The sequence below is a fragment of the Prinia subflava genome, chromosome 4 (genome assembly GCF_021018805.1).
Source record: "Prinia subflava isolate CZ2003 ecotype Zambia chromosome 4, Cam_Psub_1.2, whole genome shotgun sequence".
NCBI lineage: Eukaryota > Metazoa > Chordata > Aves > Passeriformes > Cisticolidae > Prinia > Prinia subflava.
Window position 1 is genome coordinate 66,700,311 of NC_086250.1, and position 14,445 is coordinate 66,714,755.

General features: G+C 42.0%; 1 protein-coding gene across 3 annotated transcripts; it reads right to left on the reverse strand.

Annotated features, from left to right (window-relative positions):
* Positions 1-6,851: 6,851 nt before the first annotated feature.
* Positions 6,852-14,299, reverse strand: MEIG1 (meiosis/spermiogenesis associated 1). 3 transcript variants are annotated; one of them, XM_063397010.1, is made up of 4 exons: positions 14,130-14,299; positions 12,586-12,718; positions 10,592-10,754; positions 6,854-8,562 (listed from the first exon to the last, which is right to left on the reverse strand). In XM_063397010.1, exons 2-4 carry the CDS (start codon positions 12,687-12,689, stop codon positions 8,434-8,436), a joined length of 396 nt encoding a protein of 131 aa, XP_063253080.1. In that variant the 5' UTR covers positions 12,690-12,718; positions 14,130-14,299; the 3' UTR covers positions 6,854-8,433. The 3 variants fall into 3 exon arrangements, with proteins under 3 accessions (XP_063253082.1, XP_063253081.1, XP_063253080.1); XM_063397012.1 differs by lacking the exon at positions 14,130-14,299 and having other exon boundaries at positions 6,852-8,562; positions 10,592-10,765; positions 12,586-12,720; XM_063397011.1 differs by lacking the exon at positions 14,130-14,299 and having other exon boundaries at positions 6,852-8,562.
* Positions 14,300-14,445: the final 146 nt, after the last annotated feature.

Below are 14,445 nucleotides of genomic sequence, written 5' to 3' on the forward strand. Positions count from 1 at the left end.
GCAGCTGCCTATAAGGACCAAAAGATTTTAAAACTGCTACCAAGTGCTGTTACAGACATATTCAAACTCACAAAAAAAAAAATCCAAATTCAGTGACGTATTTCCAGTATACCCCAGGGTTTATCTAGTGATGTAGCCAAAGATCTCTTCCTGCATCTCTCAGTTTATGGTAACTGTCTTTGAGTCTCTGCCTTACTGCTTTCAGAGTTTTTCCCCTAAAAAAGGATGCTTTAATTTAGAGTCAGTGGAGAACCTGAGTGGCACAGGGACCCATGGGTCAGGTGCCACAAAGGGAACACAGGGCTGCTGGGGTGACACCCACTGGCACCGTGGGGCTGGGGCTCATGTGAGCTCCCCAGATTTTAATGTCATTTTTTGGCACATGGGGAGGAACATCGGCCCAACAGGAGGGGCAAAACAACCACGGCCTTTTATGATTTGCAGCCAAGGAGAGAGAGGTCTGGGGAGGCAGTCAGCAGAGGGAGGCACGAGCTCACAGATCTGGTGCAAACCTCAGCCCGTGGCGTCCCTCCGAGCTCTGGAATGCAGGCAGAGGGCTTCAAACAGTGCTGAAAAACTATTTCATTTCACTTTTTCCACATTTATGATTAGCTCTCGGAGATCAGATGAGAGACTGACCAAATGAGGAAGCTGAAACATTCTCATTCAAGGACGTATTGTCTGAATTATTCATTAAAATCTTCATTCTCTTGTGGATTTTTCAGCATTTGAGTTTTATGAGGATTGTGGATTCTCCCTCTTTTACATTATCTTACTTAATGTATTACAGAACCTTTCCCATCTGCTCCTTCATGCTCCAAAATCTCAGCAGAGAGTCAGCGTTTGATAGATTTAGAGAAAAATGTCCTCAATATTTTTTATTTCTGAGAAAAAATATCTTCAAAAGGATAAACATTTCATCAATATATGCATGTGTATGCATCTATAATGCAAATTTCCCTCCTGGGCCTCTGATAGAGGTATAAGCAGTTTACCAACTGCTCCTCTGAGCTGGTGGCAGACATTAAGTGGGGCAGCAGCTGTGGGGCTGCTTCAAAACCCCCCTTTGAAGAGCAGAGGATAGAGCTCAGTGTGACACCGGTCAGTGCACACCAGCTGAGCAGCAAAACAGCCCTTCATCTGCTGCACCTGCAAACCAGACATCACCTGTCACCCCACCAAGGGTGGCAGGAACGTCACAGGGAAATCTGCATTGTTACTGATCTTCAAGAAGAAAAAAGCTACTTTGAATAGCAAAAGGACACAGAGCAGCAGTACCACCTCCTGATTTTGCAGGATTTCCATCTTGTCATTTAAGCTTTCCACAGTGGGATGAACAGACAAGAAAATTATCCACCTATTTGTCCTTCCTTATTATGTGCATATGCTCCCCTTTGGCACTACCACAGCCTCGAAATGCAGGATTTTTTGATTCTCTGCAGAGAGGTGAAATAAAAAAACCTTCTTTGCCCACAGCAAGCATGCTTTGAGAGGCCATACCACCAGCAGCGAGGGTCTGTGAGGCTTATCCATCTTCCCAAGCCACCTCAAGGCTACCTGTCAGCCAGGCACATCCAGGAGAAAGAGATTATCTTCCCAAAACCCGATGTTCCTGAGGCACATGCTCCATTAAACAATGACTAGCCAGAGGCTGACTAAAACATCTGCCTGAAATCCAGACTGCTGCCTCTAGTGCTGAAATGTTTCCAGCTGGCACTGCCCCAACCTCAGGCTTTTTTCTTCTCTCCATGGGCATGTGCAATTCAAAACCTGCAGTGGCTACAGCCTCTGAATTGAAAAGCAAGTCATGCAAATCCTATTTGCATAAGAGAGCTGTTATCTTACTAAACTTTATGGATTTCAGAGTGAAAGTGAGAGATGTGAACTCTCATCTCAGGGTCTCACACAGCACAAGTCACTGCTTATAGTCAGGTAACTCTGGGCTGAGAGTAATGTCAGTGTTTGGAAACTGTGTTAGTCCTCAGGCAGTAAAATAATGTTCCAGAAACAAAACCAATGCCTGCTCTCTATCTGTCTTACATCTCTGTATCCACCGTGTCTGTATCAGACAAGAAGTGTCTGATCAGTGAAGCACAGTGGAAAATACTTACTAACCTCTATTGACAGAGTCCCAGTGTAACCACTTCATTAATTTATCCCCAATTAGAGTCTGTTTATCCAGCCTAGTATCGCTCCCTTTTAAGTACTGGTTCATGTTGGCCCTCCATCAGTCCTCTGGCACCTTTCCAGTTTTCCAAAGTTTGTTAAGACCTAAAATTAGTGAAACAAGAGTACTGAGCTACTGGTCTTAAGACTGGAAGTGTACATGACCTCAAACTTCTGAACTGAAAGTGTTTGTATTTAGCAGGTGATGTTTCACATCCTCCTCAGCTTTAGATGGTAAATTATTTTATCTTGTATAGATGGATCCTACTACCTTGCTCTGATACAGTCAAGCAGGAATTATGAACATTTAGTATGATGTTTTCCCCATCTGATGGATATAAATGGTAAGATTGTAAATAATAGAGAAGCTATTCTTAACATTCCCTGTGATATTTTAATATCTTCTTACTGTCTATAACATACTTAAGTTTTTATATTTCTGTTTCTGTTGCCTTGCATTCTCAATAATCTATTTGCAATATACATTCTATAGCAATGAATATCTCTTCTAAACACCTCTTCTGAACTCATCCTTCAGATCTGTCTATCTGTCCATCACCTATCTACCTATCTATCTTCTCTGTCAAAATATTGCTCTGGTCTGACAATATATTATGATATTTTACATAAATCTCTGTAGTTGCAAGAGTAGTCATCTCTCTCATTTGCTGAGACCAAAGTTGTGAGTGATAGGCTATCAAAGAGGTATTTCCTGTTTTTAATTAGCATCTCCTCCAAACAGTGATCTTTCAGCTCTGGTACACAGATCTTTCTTTTTGAAGGGTTCAGTGGAGGGAAGAAGAGCCTTTTTGGATTGTGACTCAAGTTCCTTCTGAACAAGATGGACGTGTATCTCTCAGGGAGGTTAGGATGGGAGCTGGCAGGTTGTAATCACCACAGAGCAACAGTTCCACTGTATGTAGCTTTTGGAAACCAGAGCTTTTGGAAAGCACAGATAGAGGTGGATCTGCAGGGACACCGGGCTCTTTTCTCCAGAAACCCTGCCCAGCACATCCCTGTGTCGTGTGTGCCTGGCTCCAGCCCATCTCTCCAGGCACAGCATCCTGGCACTTATCTCCTTGCACTCACAGCCCACCTGCTGGCTCCTCCTCGCTCACATCCCAGCACTGCCTGGAACATCGAGTCCTTGGCACCAGGATGCTCCCCAGGACAGCACAGCAGAAATCTTCTAGACACCCCGGGCAAACATGAAGAGCTTGCCATATATCCAGTCTCCCTGCTTTTTGCTCCATCCCTCAAGCAGCTGGCAGCAGTTTATCCACCCAAGCAGGACATCTCCCCCTTGGATGAGGCACTTGGGTACTCCTGCCAAGGCACGAGGAACATCTGCAGCGAGGAGCTGGAATCACATCCTACTCCCCCCAACCAGCAAGAGCTGCCAGCAGAGAGGAGGTTTCTCTGAGTATGAGATTGCTGGCAAAATGCTGATGCATCCGTGTGCCTGACTCGTCCTTCCCTGAACCCGTTCCTTTCTTCCCTCCCTTCCTCATCCCCTCCTCCTTCTGCTTCTCGGCATTCCCTGCCCTGTATCTCCACATCCTTGGAGCTGCCCCGGGCCGTAGGTGCCTCTCCACCATCCTCAGAGTGCAGCCGAGCGCCTGCCTCGGGGAGCCTGCACAGGACAGGTCAAACTGGAGAGCATCTGCTTCAGTAAATTGTTTGGTTATTCCGTATCGCAGAAATAACAAATAACAGGGAAAACAGTGATTTAAACACAAAGGCCCACAACCATTAAATAGGCAGGTGATTAGAGAGACAATAAGGGAAGCCAGAGCTTGCCAGGCACTGACTGATGGGTGATAAAAGGAGCTACTCTGACTCTGGAGAGGATCTGCCTCAGTATTGTAACTGATAACATGGTTAGTGTGAAATTAGAGCACAGGTGTATTCGAGGGGGCCTAAGAGACTGAACAAAACTTAGTTCAGGATGCTTAGGGAAAAGACCAAAGACACAGGAAGGGAAGGATCAGGCTGGAACAAGTATGGGAAGATGAGAAGGAAGGAGGTTGGAGGGATCGGACATGACACAAGTGTTTGGACAGGACAATCACCTGGCTGGGCCCTGGCCCTGATCCATGCAGTCTGGCCTGCCTTCTTATTAAATCCCATCCTTAATTACCATGTGCCAGCCCCTGGAAAAGACTGAGGGTCTGAGCCAGGGCCAGTTGAGGGAGCCAGGATAGAGGACACTGGACAACTTTTCAAGGCTTTTCAAGGGGTCCACGAGTGTGCAGTTCCCTGCAAAGGCAGAGAATATGGAAAAGTATTGAGGGAAAAAAAGAGCCCCAAAAGCAACAAGCAGCAAAGATAGTCTGTCTCAACACTGAGAGATGCAAGTACACCGGCAGAACAAAACATACATAAAAATGGTTATGTTTGTTCAAAGTTACATTGCAGTGATTTTTGGCTGCTGTCAGCTGACATTCCCCAGTCACCATCCCAAATGCTGTTTGTGAGGGTGCTGTGCTTCAGACTTGAACTAAATGCAAAGTCTCAATTGTAACAAGAAAGAAATTGTGGGGTTTTTAAAAATAACTACAGTTGCCAAGAGGAGCCCAGTACAGGCAGGCTACTGAGAAAGCAGATCCAGTGAATAAGAGAAATTCAGAGGAACTGGAGTACCAGGAGAGAACCTGCAAGGAGCATAGGGGAACTCCATTCCAGCTGCTTTCAGGCACATTTGTACCAGCAACGTGAGGAACAGCAGCACCAACAGCTGCTCAGTTAGAAAGTTGTTTTTAATGAGTTTGAGGCCAACCGTTTTCAACACTTTGAAACAAGGGAACCATGTTTGCTAACCAAAAGGTTGAGGTTCAACTGTTTTCAGAGATGGAAAAAGAACTGTCCATTCGGGTGCCTAAGTGAAAATCAAAACACTTCTACCATCCTTCTGTGTGGAGCTTTGAGCTGCTGTGACTGCAAAGAATCAAACAAGCATGGTATCACTGCCAGAAAATACCATTCCATAATGGATTCCAGTACAGCCTGAAAAACAGAACACACCAGCCTGGAACACACAAGGTTGCACTCTTGCCATTTCACGTGTAGCAGTCAAACACAAAGCCTGAAAAGTAGGTCTTGAAACTTTGTTTTCCCTACTCTTGTGAACTTCAACAGGCACAGAAAGGATTTGTTCTTCTTGTACAAAGCTACAAAGTGAATTAGAATTAGACCAAGTAGATCAGGCTTTGGCAGCTGCAAGCTAACAGAGCCTTGCCACCAGCCATTCCTTGAGCTGCTGCAAATGGCCATTGAGAGCAGTATGCACAGTATTCCCTGATAAGAGAAATACCAACACATAAGTACCTGGGAAAGTAATTTTTACAGAATTACTTTTTACTAAGATTCAAATAAAAAAAATAGCACATATTTTCATCTCTAGGCAATAAAACTTGAGATATAGCTTTAGCTATAGCTTTAACTCTTTAAAATTCAGTTTAAAAGTTTGTGTAATGATGTTCAGAAATTATTTATATTGATAAGTACTGTTGTGTCACCCTCAAATGAAGCACAGCTTCCTCAGATTGCTTACTTCTGATACTCCTTCATAATTAGCTTAAGAGACAAGTGAGCTCACAGTTCTCCACAGCTTAAAACTGAGGTAGGGATATTTCAGTTACAGATGTTTCAGCTAAGAGAAAACACTGAGTTCTTCTGACAGCAGCCCACAGGCAGCAGAGGAAACCTTGCTGGTACTCAGGTATCAGCTGCATGCTCAGCCAGCACACCTGAACACCAATGCCCGGTCAGGAGGAACTCTGGCAGGCTGGAGGAGTGGTGACGTTACCTTAAGTTTAGCATGAACTGGGTGTCACAGGACAATTATAACTGAGATCAACACTGCCAGTGTGAAACCTGGTGTTTCGCCAAAGAACTGAGAGAATCCTAAATTCACTACAGTCTTGACAAAGGTCATCTCTGTAAACTGGTCTTGCTAATAACAAGGCTTGTCTTTCTTTTTCATCCTGTGAACCTTTTAAATATCACAGTGGCATTCAATGTTTTTTGCATTGACAATGCTGAAAAAAGGAAGTAATATCTAGGTAATTCACTCTCTCAAAGTGGGGAGGATCTGTCAACTCATATAAAGTGGAACATGAATTCCCATGCTACTCATTGGAAGGGAAATATCCATGGGCTGCATGAAATGCACACTCATGGTTTTAAAATAGATAGAAGCATTCAGCAATATTGCAAAAATATTGAGGAGTAATCAGGTAAAATGAGGGATTCCCAGGAAATCTCCTACCTGTGTTTCAACTTTTAAAAATCTTCCTTGAGGAAAAGAATCCGCATTAAATCCTAAAAAGTTACCTGCAGTTTTAATTCCTGTTCTTGAATGCCCAACTATGTCTTTTTTATAGACTGAGAAAATGGCTGTACCAAATGTTCTCACTTTTTCTGTGTGTGCTGATAGCAATAATTTCTGACAATAAATTTGAGCTGGCTATACAACACATCTATTTTTTGTGAAATTCTTTAAAGGTTGTTTTCATGTCCACTAGAATATTTTGTTTTTAGGAATCTATAAAGCTAAAAAGTGAAATCCAATAAACTAAAGTGACAAAACAGATGGGTTATCTGGTAATTGTTCTGTTCCCACTACTTAACTGCAAAGCATGCAAGCAAGTCCTGTCTTAAAAATACATCCAGAGCACCCCAAGCATAAAAGAAATCATAATGAAAGGCTGAAGTGACATTCATTGTAGCAATGCTTTATTTCTCTCCATTGCAGTAACTCTCTTTTTATATGCCATTAAAACTTTCTGAGAATATAAGTTTCATAGTTGCTTCAGAGTATCTTTCAGTCATTTCTCTAACAGAGTTCATACAAATTTAAGCTAAAAGTTTCCAAGTAGTCTAAATAAGATGAGATCATCACCAATCACTGTCAATGAGGTCTTTTAAATATTGTTATTACTCATACTACTTATTTTAACTAGGAGCTGTAAGTCTTCTATTTCTCATCTTGAGTTTGCCTCCATCTTAGGCTCAAATAAATGAAGAATATCCATAAGATAGGTGGTCAAATGCATATTGCTAATTCATGCCTAAAGCTTAGTTTAGATACTCTTGGTCAACAGACTAGAGATAGGAAATAGTAATGACAAATTTTTGTAGCCACCACAAACACACCTGCTGGTTTACATAACAACAATCTGTTCTACTGGTCAATTAACAAGAGTTTTGGCATCTCAAAGTATTTTAATTAAATCCTCTCATGAGTGAAGGTAAGTACAGTCCCTCATCTTCACTGAGTGTCTCAGAGTAGCCCAGGTATCAGCAGCTGCTGCCGAGCTGATGTCACAGCAGCACATTCAAAGAAAATGTTACATAGCTGCACTTAAAATAAATCAATTGTGCCCACAAGAGCTTCTCTCTGTTCAGAACAAAAGTTGTCCAAACAGCAGGATCAGGTGTGGTTGTTGATAAGGTGACATTTGAAGTTAGATGAGATGACTTCTGCCCAGAAATCCCACATATCATCTGTGTCCCTCACTTTCCCCTAAAGATTATCCAGAGTGGATTTCATGTTCTCCCTGGAGTTTTATACTCCATGTTCCCAACACCTGTGAATCCACAATCCATCCCCACGAGAAGGCATATGGTTCTAAGTCAATTAGTACTTCCTTTTTGAGTAATTAATACTGGCACCTGACAAAAATGCTTTGGGGATAGACAGAAGGACATTTCTGTTGTGACTTTCTATCACAATAACCAGTCTTTATATCTGCAGCTCCGCACTGGCCATTGTTACTCGATTCTTCAGCATCCTTCTCTTAAATTCTTTGCTTGTTTTTCTTGCTCTGCTGCAAGGCAATGTTAGTCAGTGCTCTGGCCTCACTTTGGCCCTTTGGAGTCTCATAACCCTTAGCTACAACAAGAGACTGTGGCTGACATTAACCAGTGTCAACAAGATTATATTGTTTGCAATAAAGATTGATATCTGTACTGACCATAGATGTTATACAGGTAACTGAAATACATGATGCCCATTTAGCAGCTTTTTAGCTTTATGTCGAAGCATTTGTAACCAGGAAAAGGAAGAATACTAAGACTTTTGCTTATAGGAAGGAGAAAATGAAGTTTCTGTGTCTATAATTCAGGCTTCTCTATATTTCCAGCACTCCCCTTTCTATCTAACCATGACATGGATACCTAAGGTAAGCCAGATTACACAATTCGTTTACTGACAGCTCTTAAGAAACGATCTATAAAAACAAACCAACCTGAACAGTACCAACACTAATACACATAAACTTTCACTTTAGGGACATCTTTGTCTTCACATTCTCTTTGCCTATTGTAATAATAGAATGTGTTGTCCCTTCTCTGAAGTTTCTTAACAAATCCAGTCTCTGGCCAGCACTCTACCTATAAGTAGAACAAAAAGGTACAAAATCACCCAAATATGCTCACATTAAATGATGTTTGTGTATAACACTGCAAGGAATATGGGGTATACTTCCATAGGAAACCCTCATTTGCATCTAAATACTATTTTTCTATTAACATGTTGGACTTTTAAACACAGATTGAGAACAAGATGACAGAAACCAGTTTTCAAGTTTAGTATAAAGTTAGGTGATCTGAAAACCCTAGAAACAGAAATCTAAGGATATTTAACAGGCTAATTTAAAATTGTACAAGTTTTTCAAACACCTTGTTTAGGAATATAACATTGAAGGTATTCAGTGATTCAATAATTGGAGAGGCTGCAAAAGTCTGCTTCTGTAAGACTGACATAAAAGGTTAAAGGTTTCTTTCACATCTTCTGACCATGAGAAATGTGATTTTCATTAGCAATTTCATGAAAATAAAGTAACCTGCAGACTTTATCAGTCTCAAAGTCAGTGGGGTCAGTCCCACATAAACCCAGCATCACCCTGGTGCTCTTCACTGTTCCACAGTGTAAAGTTTTAATTAAAGGCTTCAGCATTTGCACATTCAACAGCTTTATGGCTTTAGTAACTCTTTCAACTTGAGCATCTATGACTGATTCTGATTAAACTAAACCTTAAAAATCAGGTAATAAGCATCTTATTTCTCTTCCAGGCACAGCCGACAACAGGATGTCTGACTGGAGCTTCTCTAATTGGAGAGCCCCAGAAGTGGTTTCATCACTTACCTTATGACTTCAGGCATACAGCTGTGTAATTTGCATTGTCTGTCTAAACATAACAGCCTTAATATTCATTCCACCTACATTGTAATTGCACCTCTAGTAATGACTGCATTATAGAAACCTAATATGGACTAAACAAGACCTTTTGGAATGTATAAGTTGAAAGAGAATCACTGCCAGGCCCTGGCTGGCTGGGACAGAATGCACACTCACATTACTGTGAGTCAGTGCTATTCTTTATCTTTCATCAGGGTTTAACTGCCAGTGGTTGTGCCTTGCCATAAATCTTAAACACACACAGATCCTGCCACAATAATTATGTGATTTCCTGCTGCAGTTACTGAAAATTATACCTCAGCCTTTGCAGTGGTATCAGAGCCCATGATTAAATAATAAACTGTATCCTATTATGCACATCAACGTGTTTTGCTGTTTTGAGTTAACTGGATGGGGAGGGATTTTCTTGGAACTTTCTGTGGTTTCTTATGTGCACAGGAGGTCAACATCTTTTAAAAGTGTGTTCTTTATACTATATTTGCTGCTTTGGAAGATAAATTACAGAGCTGTAATATAAATGATGTATTGTTTGTTGTATTAACCTGCCAGTTGCTATTTTGAACCTTGAGTAGCCACTGGATATTTGGCACTACCCAACAGCTCATTTGATGTGCTGGGGAGCATCACCACCAACTGCAGTGAGCAGAAGCACAAGCCCTTGGTGCTGACAAGAGCCTGTGCCACAACTGCCTTAGTACAGCTGGCATCAAATATTCCCATTGTGGACATCATTTTGATAGAGGCCAAGTTCTGAGAGTGCACAAAGCCTGACTGTGCTACCACACAATCCAACTGCAAACTGAAGCAGTAGCAATGACACAGCACTGACTCCATGGACAGTCAATGAGTTTCCTATCAAGTCTATTGACAGACTGATGGGGAAGTTTCAGAGAAATCACTTTGAAATATTTCTTCCCTCAACACTGAATTATTCCTTTGGAGATCAGCTACATCTGCTCAAAGAGATCTGTGATGCTTCTAAATGCATCAGAGAGGGGGAACAAAACACAGGCTGGGTAGTGTTTCTGTTTCACTTCTGTGAATGAGTTATTCTACACAGTTAACAACAGCTCAAGAATTTAAATCAGACTTGTGAGGAAACACACTGTATCAGAACCTAGCCCAAATGAAAGGAAATAAGCAGCACCTCCATTTTTATTCAATCATTTTACATGAGACAAAAGTTTAAAGTAGGAACTCTTACAAAGTTCTCAATCTTACCTCATCAACTTGTTTTACTTGTTTATATTCCACCTCGTCTCTGTATCCAGCTTGCTGAAATCTGTATAAGTTCTCCACATCATCTGACCATTTTCTGGCACGATGCATAGATTTTGGTTTGATGTCAGCTTTAGTCATGACTTTAGAAACTTCAGACATACTCCTGAAATTAGACTTTAAAAAATTAAATAGAGAAGAGGGACGCAAGTGATTTTGTTGGGTACATAGAGTAATGGATAGAGCAACATTTTAAAATAAAGGAATTACAGAGTTCAAAGTCTTAGACTAAAAAAAGGAAAATGTTACAAGCAGTTGGAATCAAATTAAATGCACCACTTGACCTCTAACAAACCCAACTCATCTGTACTTCCATATACATCTTGACTCAACCTTCCTAAAATTTGTGCATATTGATGCATTAAAAAATATTAAATGCCGTATTTTTTAATTTCACATCTTTGCAGTTGCTGTCCCCTTGGGGCAGGCAGGCAGATGTCCAGGTTTTTCTTCCTTGCTCCTGAAGTGACACCAAACTGGGAACCACAGAATGAAGACCTGGGTTGTTACTGAAGAACAGCAAACACTCAGGATGGGAGAGGAGGGGAAAGGAGGAATGCACAGTGAGTGACACGGCCCCAGTGCCAGTGACAGAGATAACCTGGGTAAGGAGACAAGGCACACTCCAGCATTCACCCCTTTCCACCTTTGCCCAGTCAAACTGACTGCCACTGACTCCTCACACAAACCTCATTTGTTCTGTCTGCTCAGACACAGCAAACAGGTTAATCAGCTGTTAAACCTGTAAAGAGCAGAACTGGGACAAGCTGAAACTCCAACTGAAAACTAATTAAATAGATAAATGAAAAAAAAAGCCAAAACCAAACAACCTAAAAGCAATGGCAACAAAAAGCAATAAAAAACCCTGCAGAGAGTGGATACTCACCAGGGATGGATTAGAACTACATGAAAAAAAATATAAATCATTTGACTTCTGCCTTATATCTGAATTTCATTGCATTTTTTTGCTTAAGCCTATCTTATTTTGCCACTCAAATGGAACTTTTGTTGCTTCTGCAACAAAACACACACATCACTGTCATGCCTAGCAGGTATGATCAGAGATGAGTCCTTTCCCAGTTTTGAAATGTCACCAAGCTTCAGCTTCATAATTAGGAAAGTATCTCCAAGGAGTGAAAGCTGCTGGATTTTGCAGTGAGAGGATGAATACAGTCTCCTTCCCTGTGGGTAGGATGCTGCCTCCAAACCTTGCCCAATTTCTTTACTTGGCAAGTTCCTATATCAACAGAGAACTTGAAAAGTTGAATGCTGAAGTCTTATCAAATGCAAAATGTCACTAGTCTTTTAGAAAAGCAGAAATTGGAAAAAAGGTCTTGCACCACAAGATAAAAATCTTTGGGAAAATTATATCAAGAATTATCACCATCACAATGTGGAACTAGCAGAAAGAAGTCTGCACACCTGTCATCTGTTTGTATGAAAGCCATCAGGAAATAAAGAAAGGGCCTTTCATCCCTTACTGAATATATTTTATTAGAGATCAATAAAAACATGCAAAAGGGCATTTTTCTGGCAACACTAAACCATTTCTTGCAGTTCAGTACTCCAAGCATTCTTTTACCAGGCACTGCAGCATTTTACAATTGAAAGCAGCCATTTACTAAAATAAAAAAGTAATTTTCCCATCTGGTTATGAGGTATCAAATACAAATTACCAGGATAAGAACAGATCCTTATTCTAAATTCAGGGTGGTCTTTGAGATGCCTATCTCAACAGAAGTTTTTTTTCTCCCGTGCTGCAAAGGGCCCTTTTGTAGCTGTCACAGGATTTTTCAAGCTCTGTGCTTGTTCATCAGTGTTTGATGAGAACTGTTGTCAGTCAATATTCACTTTAGACAGTCAATATGATTAGCAATAACATTAGATCCTAACAAATGCTAAGCTATAATGAAATTAAGTGTTTTGTGATAACTTACATGTCATTAGTGTTGAGTACTTCTTTACAGGACGTGCTGGATTCGCCTAATGAATGTTTTTCTTCGAGACATGTGGGTAGGTCTGGCACTTTGTGAGTCACCATCAATCCACAGTGCCTGTCCACAGGAGCTCCTGCCCAAAAAATAAAGATCATATATGGAAAGTTCCAGCTTAATGACTTTGTATAATGAAAGCATTATACAAAATCACTAAGCCACTAATGGGATATTATTAATTATCCCATTTGGGGGCTGCTATTTGAAAAGTGTATTCTTTGTCTGTTATGTGTCCAGGCTCCAGGCACAGAGCTGTTTTCATTGTAGCATAGCAGAGGAGAGCTGTGCTCCAGCCAGGAATTCAGGGGAGAGATGAAAGACCACAGACAGATAAAGGCAAATAAAGAAGATGAAAATATTCCATTTAATATTAACACTTTACATTTAAGGGGAATTTTTGACCAGTGAAGTGGACTTAGCTAAGATGACAATGTTTGCCTGCTCCTAATTTAGGGTAAACAGTGAGTGCTTTGGCCTCGGGAACACATTTTTAATGTTAATCACAACACAATTACTGTGGAATCCTAACTGGACTCACTGATGGTGTTTTCCTGAACAGTTACACAAGCTGTAAGGGTTTGTGGGGAAGAGTGTCTGCTCCCTTAGGGCATCTGCTCAAGGACCATTTTCACTGCAACACGGGGATACAGGAAAGGGAGGAAGCCATAAAACAATCTATGGGCACTAAAAGCTGAGCAGCAAATGGGGAAGGTGGTGATGAGAACCACATCTGGCCAGTCACGTGGCATGTGAAGAGTGTAAAAATGTTTATTCCAGCAAGCTTATCTGATCAGGGACCTTGAAATTTGAGAAAAAGGGGAAAGGGGGAAACCAACAAAATATGTAGAGATAAGGACATGACAAAAAAAAAAAAAAAAAAAAAAAAAAAAAAAAAAAAAAAAAACTCAACTCTAGCACTAACAGATGGGCTTTCAAGAAACTACATGAATGATGTCCCAGGAGATCAACCTGGACATTGCACTGGTAAGACTTAACCAGGGGACCCGGAGGAGATGGCTGTACCTCTCCTACATCACTTAACCCAAGTCAGCAAACACAGCACCTGCTTGGGTCCCAGAAGAGCCAGTAAGAGATTTCATAGGATGTCAAGGGTTTGGAAAGGACCTTAAAGATCATCTCATTCCAACCCCCTATCACGAACAGGGACACCTTCCATTAGATCGGGTTGGTCAAAGCCCCATCCAGCCTGGCTTTGAACTGTCTCAGGGCTGGGGCAGCACAACCTCACTGATAAAACTGTCTTAGTGCTTCACCGCCCGCACTGTAAAAAACTTCTTCCTAATATCTAATCTAAGTTCCCTTCTTTCCAGTGACTTCTACCTGCTCTACTCGACAGTTCCTAGTATATTCCGAGATGCTCAGGCAGAAGAACTGGCCTGCACACGTAACTGCACTGCGACCGTAACTTCACCCTGCTCCCACTGCCACGGCCACAACCCGCCCACCCAGCCCTTAAGGCGGCCCACCTCGGTTCAAGAGACGCAAAACGGGGACTCTTCTCACTCGGGGCGGAGCGGCGGCCGAGGGGCGAGGGCAGCGCCCCTCACGGCCTCCTCCCAAACCCCAAACCCCTGACGGCCGATCCCTCACGGCTGTCCCCTCACGGCTGTCCCCTCACGGCCGATCCCTCACGGCCGATCCCTCACGGCCGTCCCCTCACGGTCGTCCCCTCACAGCCGATCCCTCACGGCCGTCCCCTCACGGCTGTCCCCTCACGGCCGATCCCTCACGGCTGTCCCCTCACGGCCGTCCCCTCACGACGCCAACGGTCACCAGGCAACC

Coding starts and splice junctions, on each gene's coding strand:
- MEIG1 (XM_063397011.1), bottom strand. CDS start 12,689: ATGGTGACTCACAAAGTGCCAGACCTACCCACATGTCTCGAAGAAAAA. Junction 10,755..12,585: donor GTACTCAACACTAATGACAT/GTAAGTTATCAC, acceptor GTCTAATTTCAG/GAGTATGTCTGAAGTTTCTA. Junction 8,563..10,591: donor AAGTAAAACAAGTTGATGAG/GTAAGATTGAGA, acceptor TTCTACTTATAG/GTAGAGTGCTGGCCAGAGAC.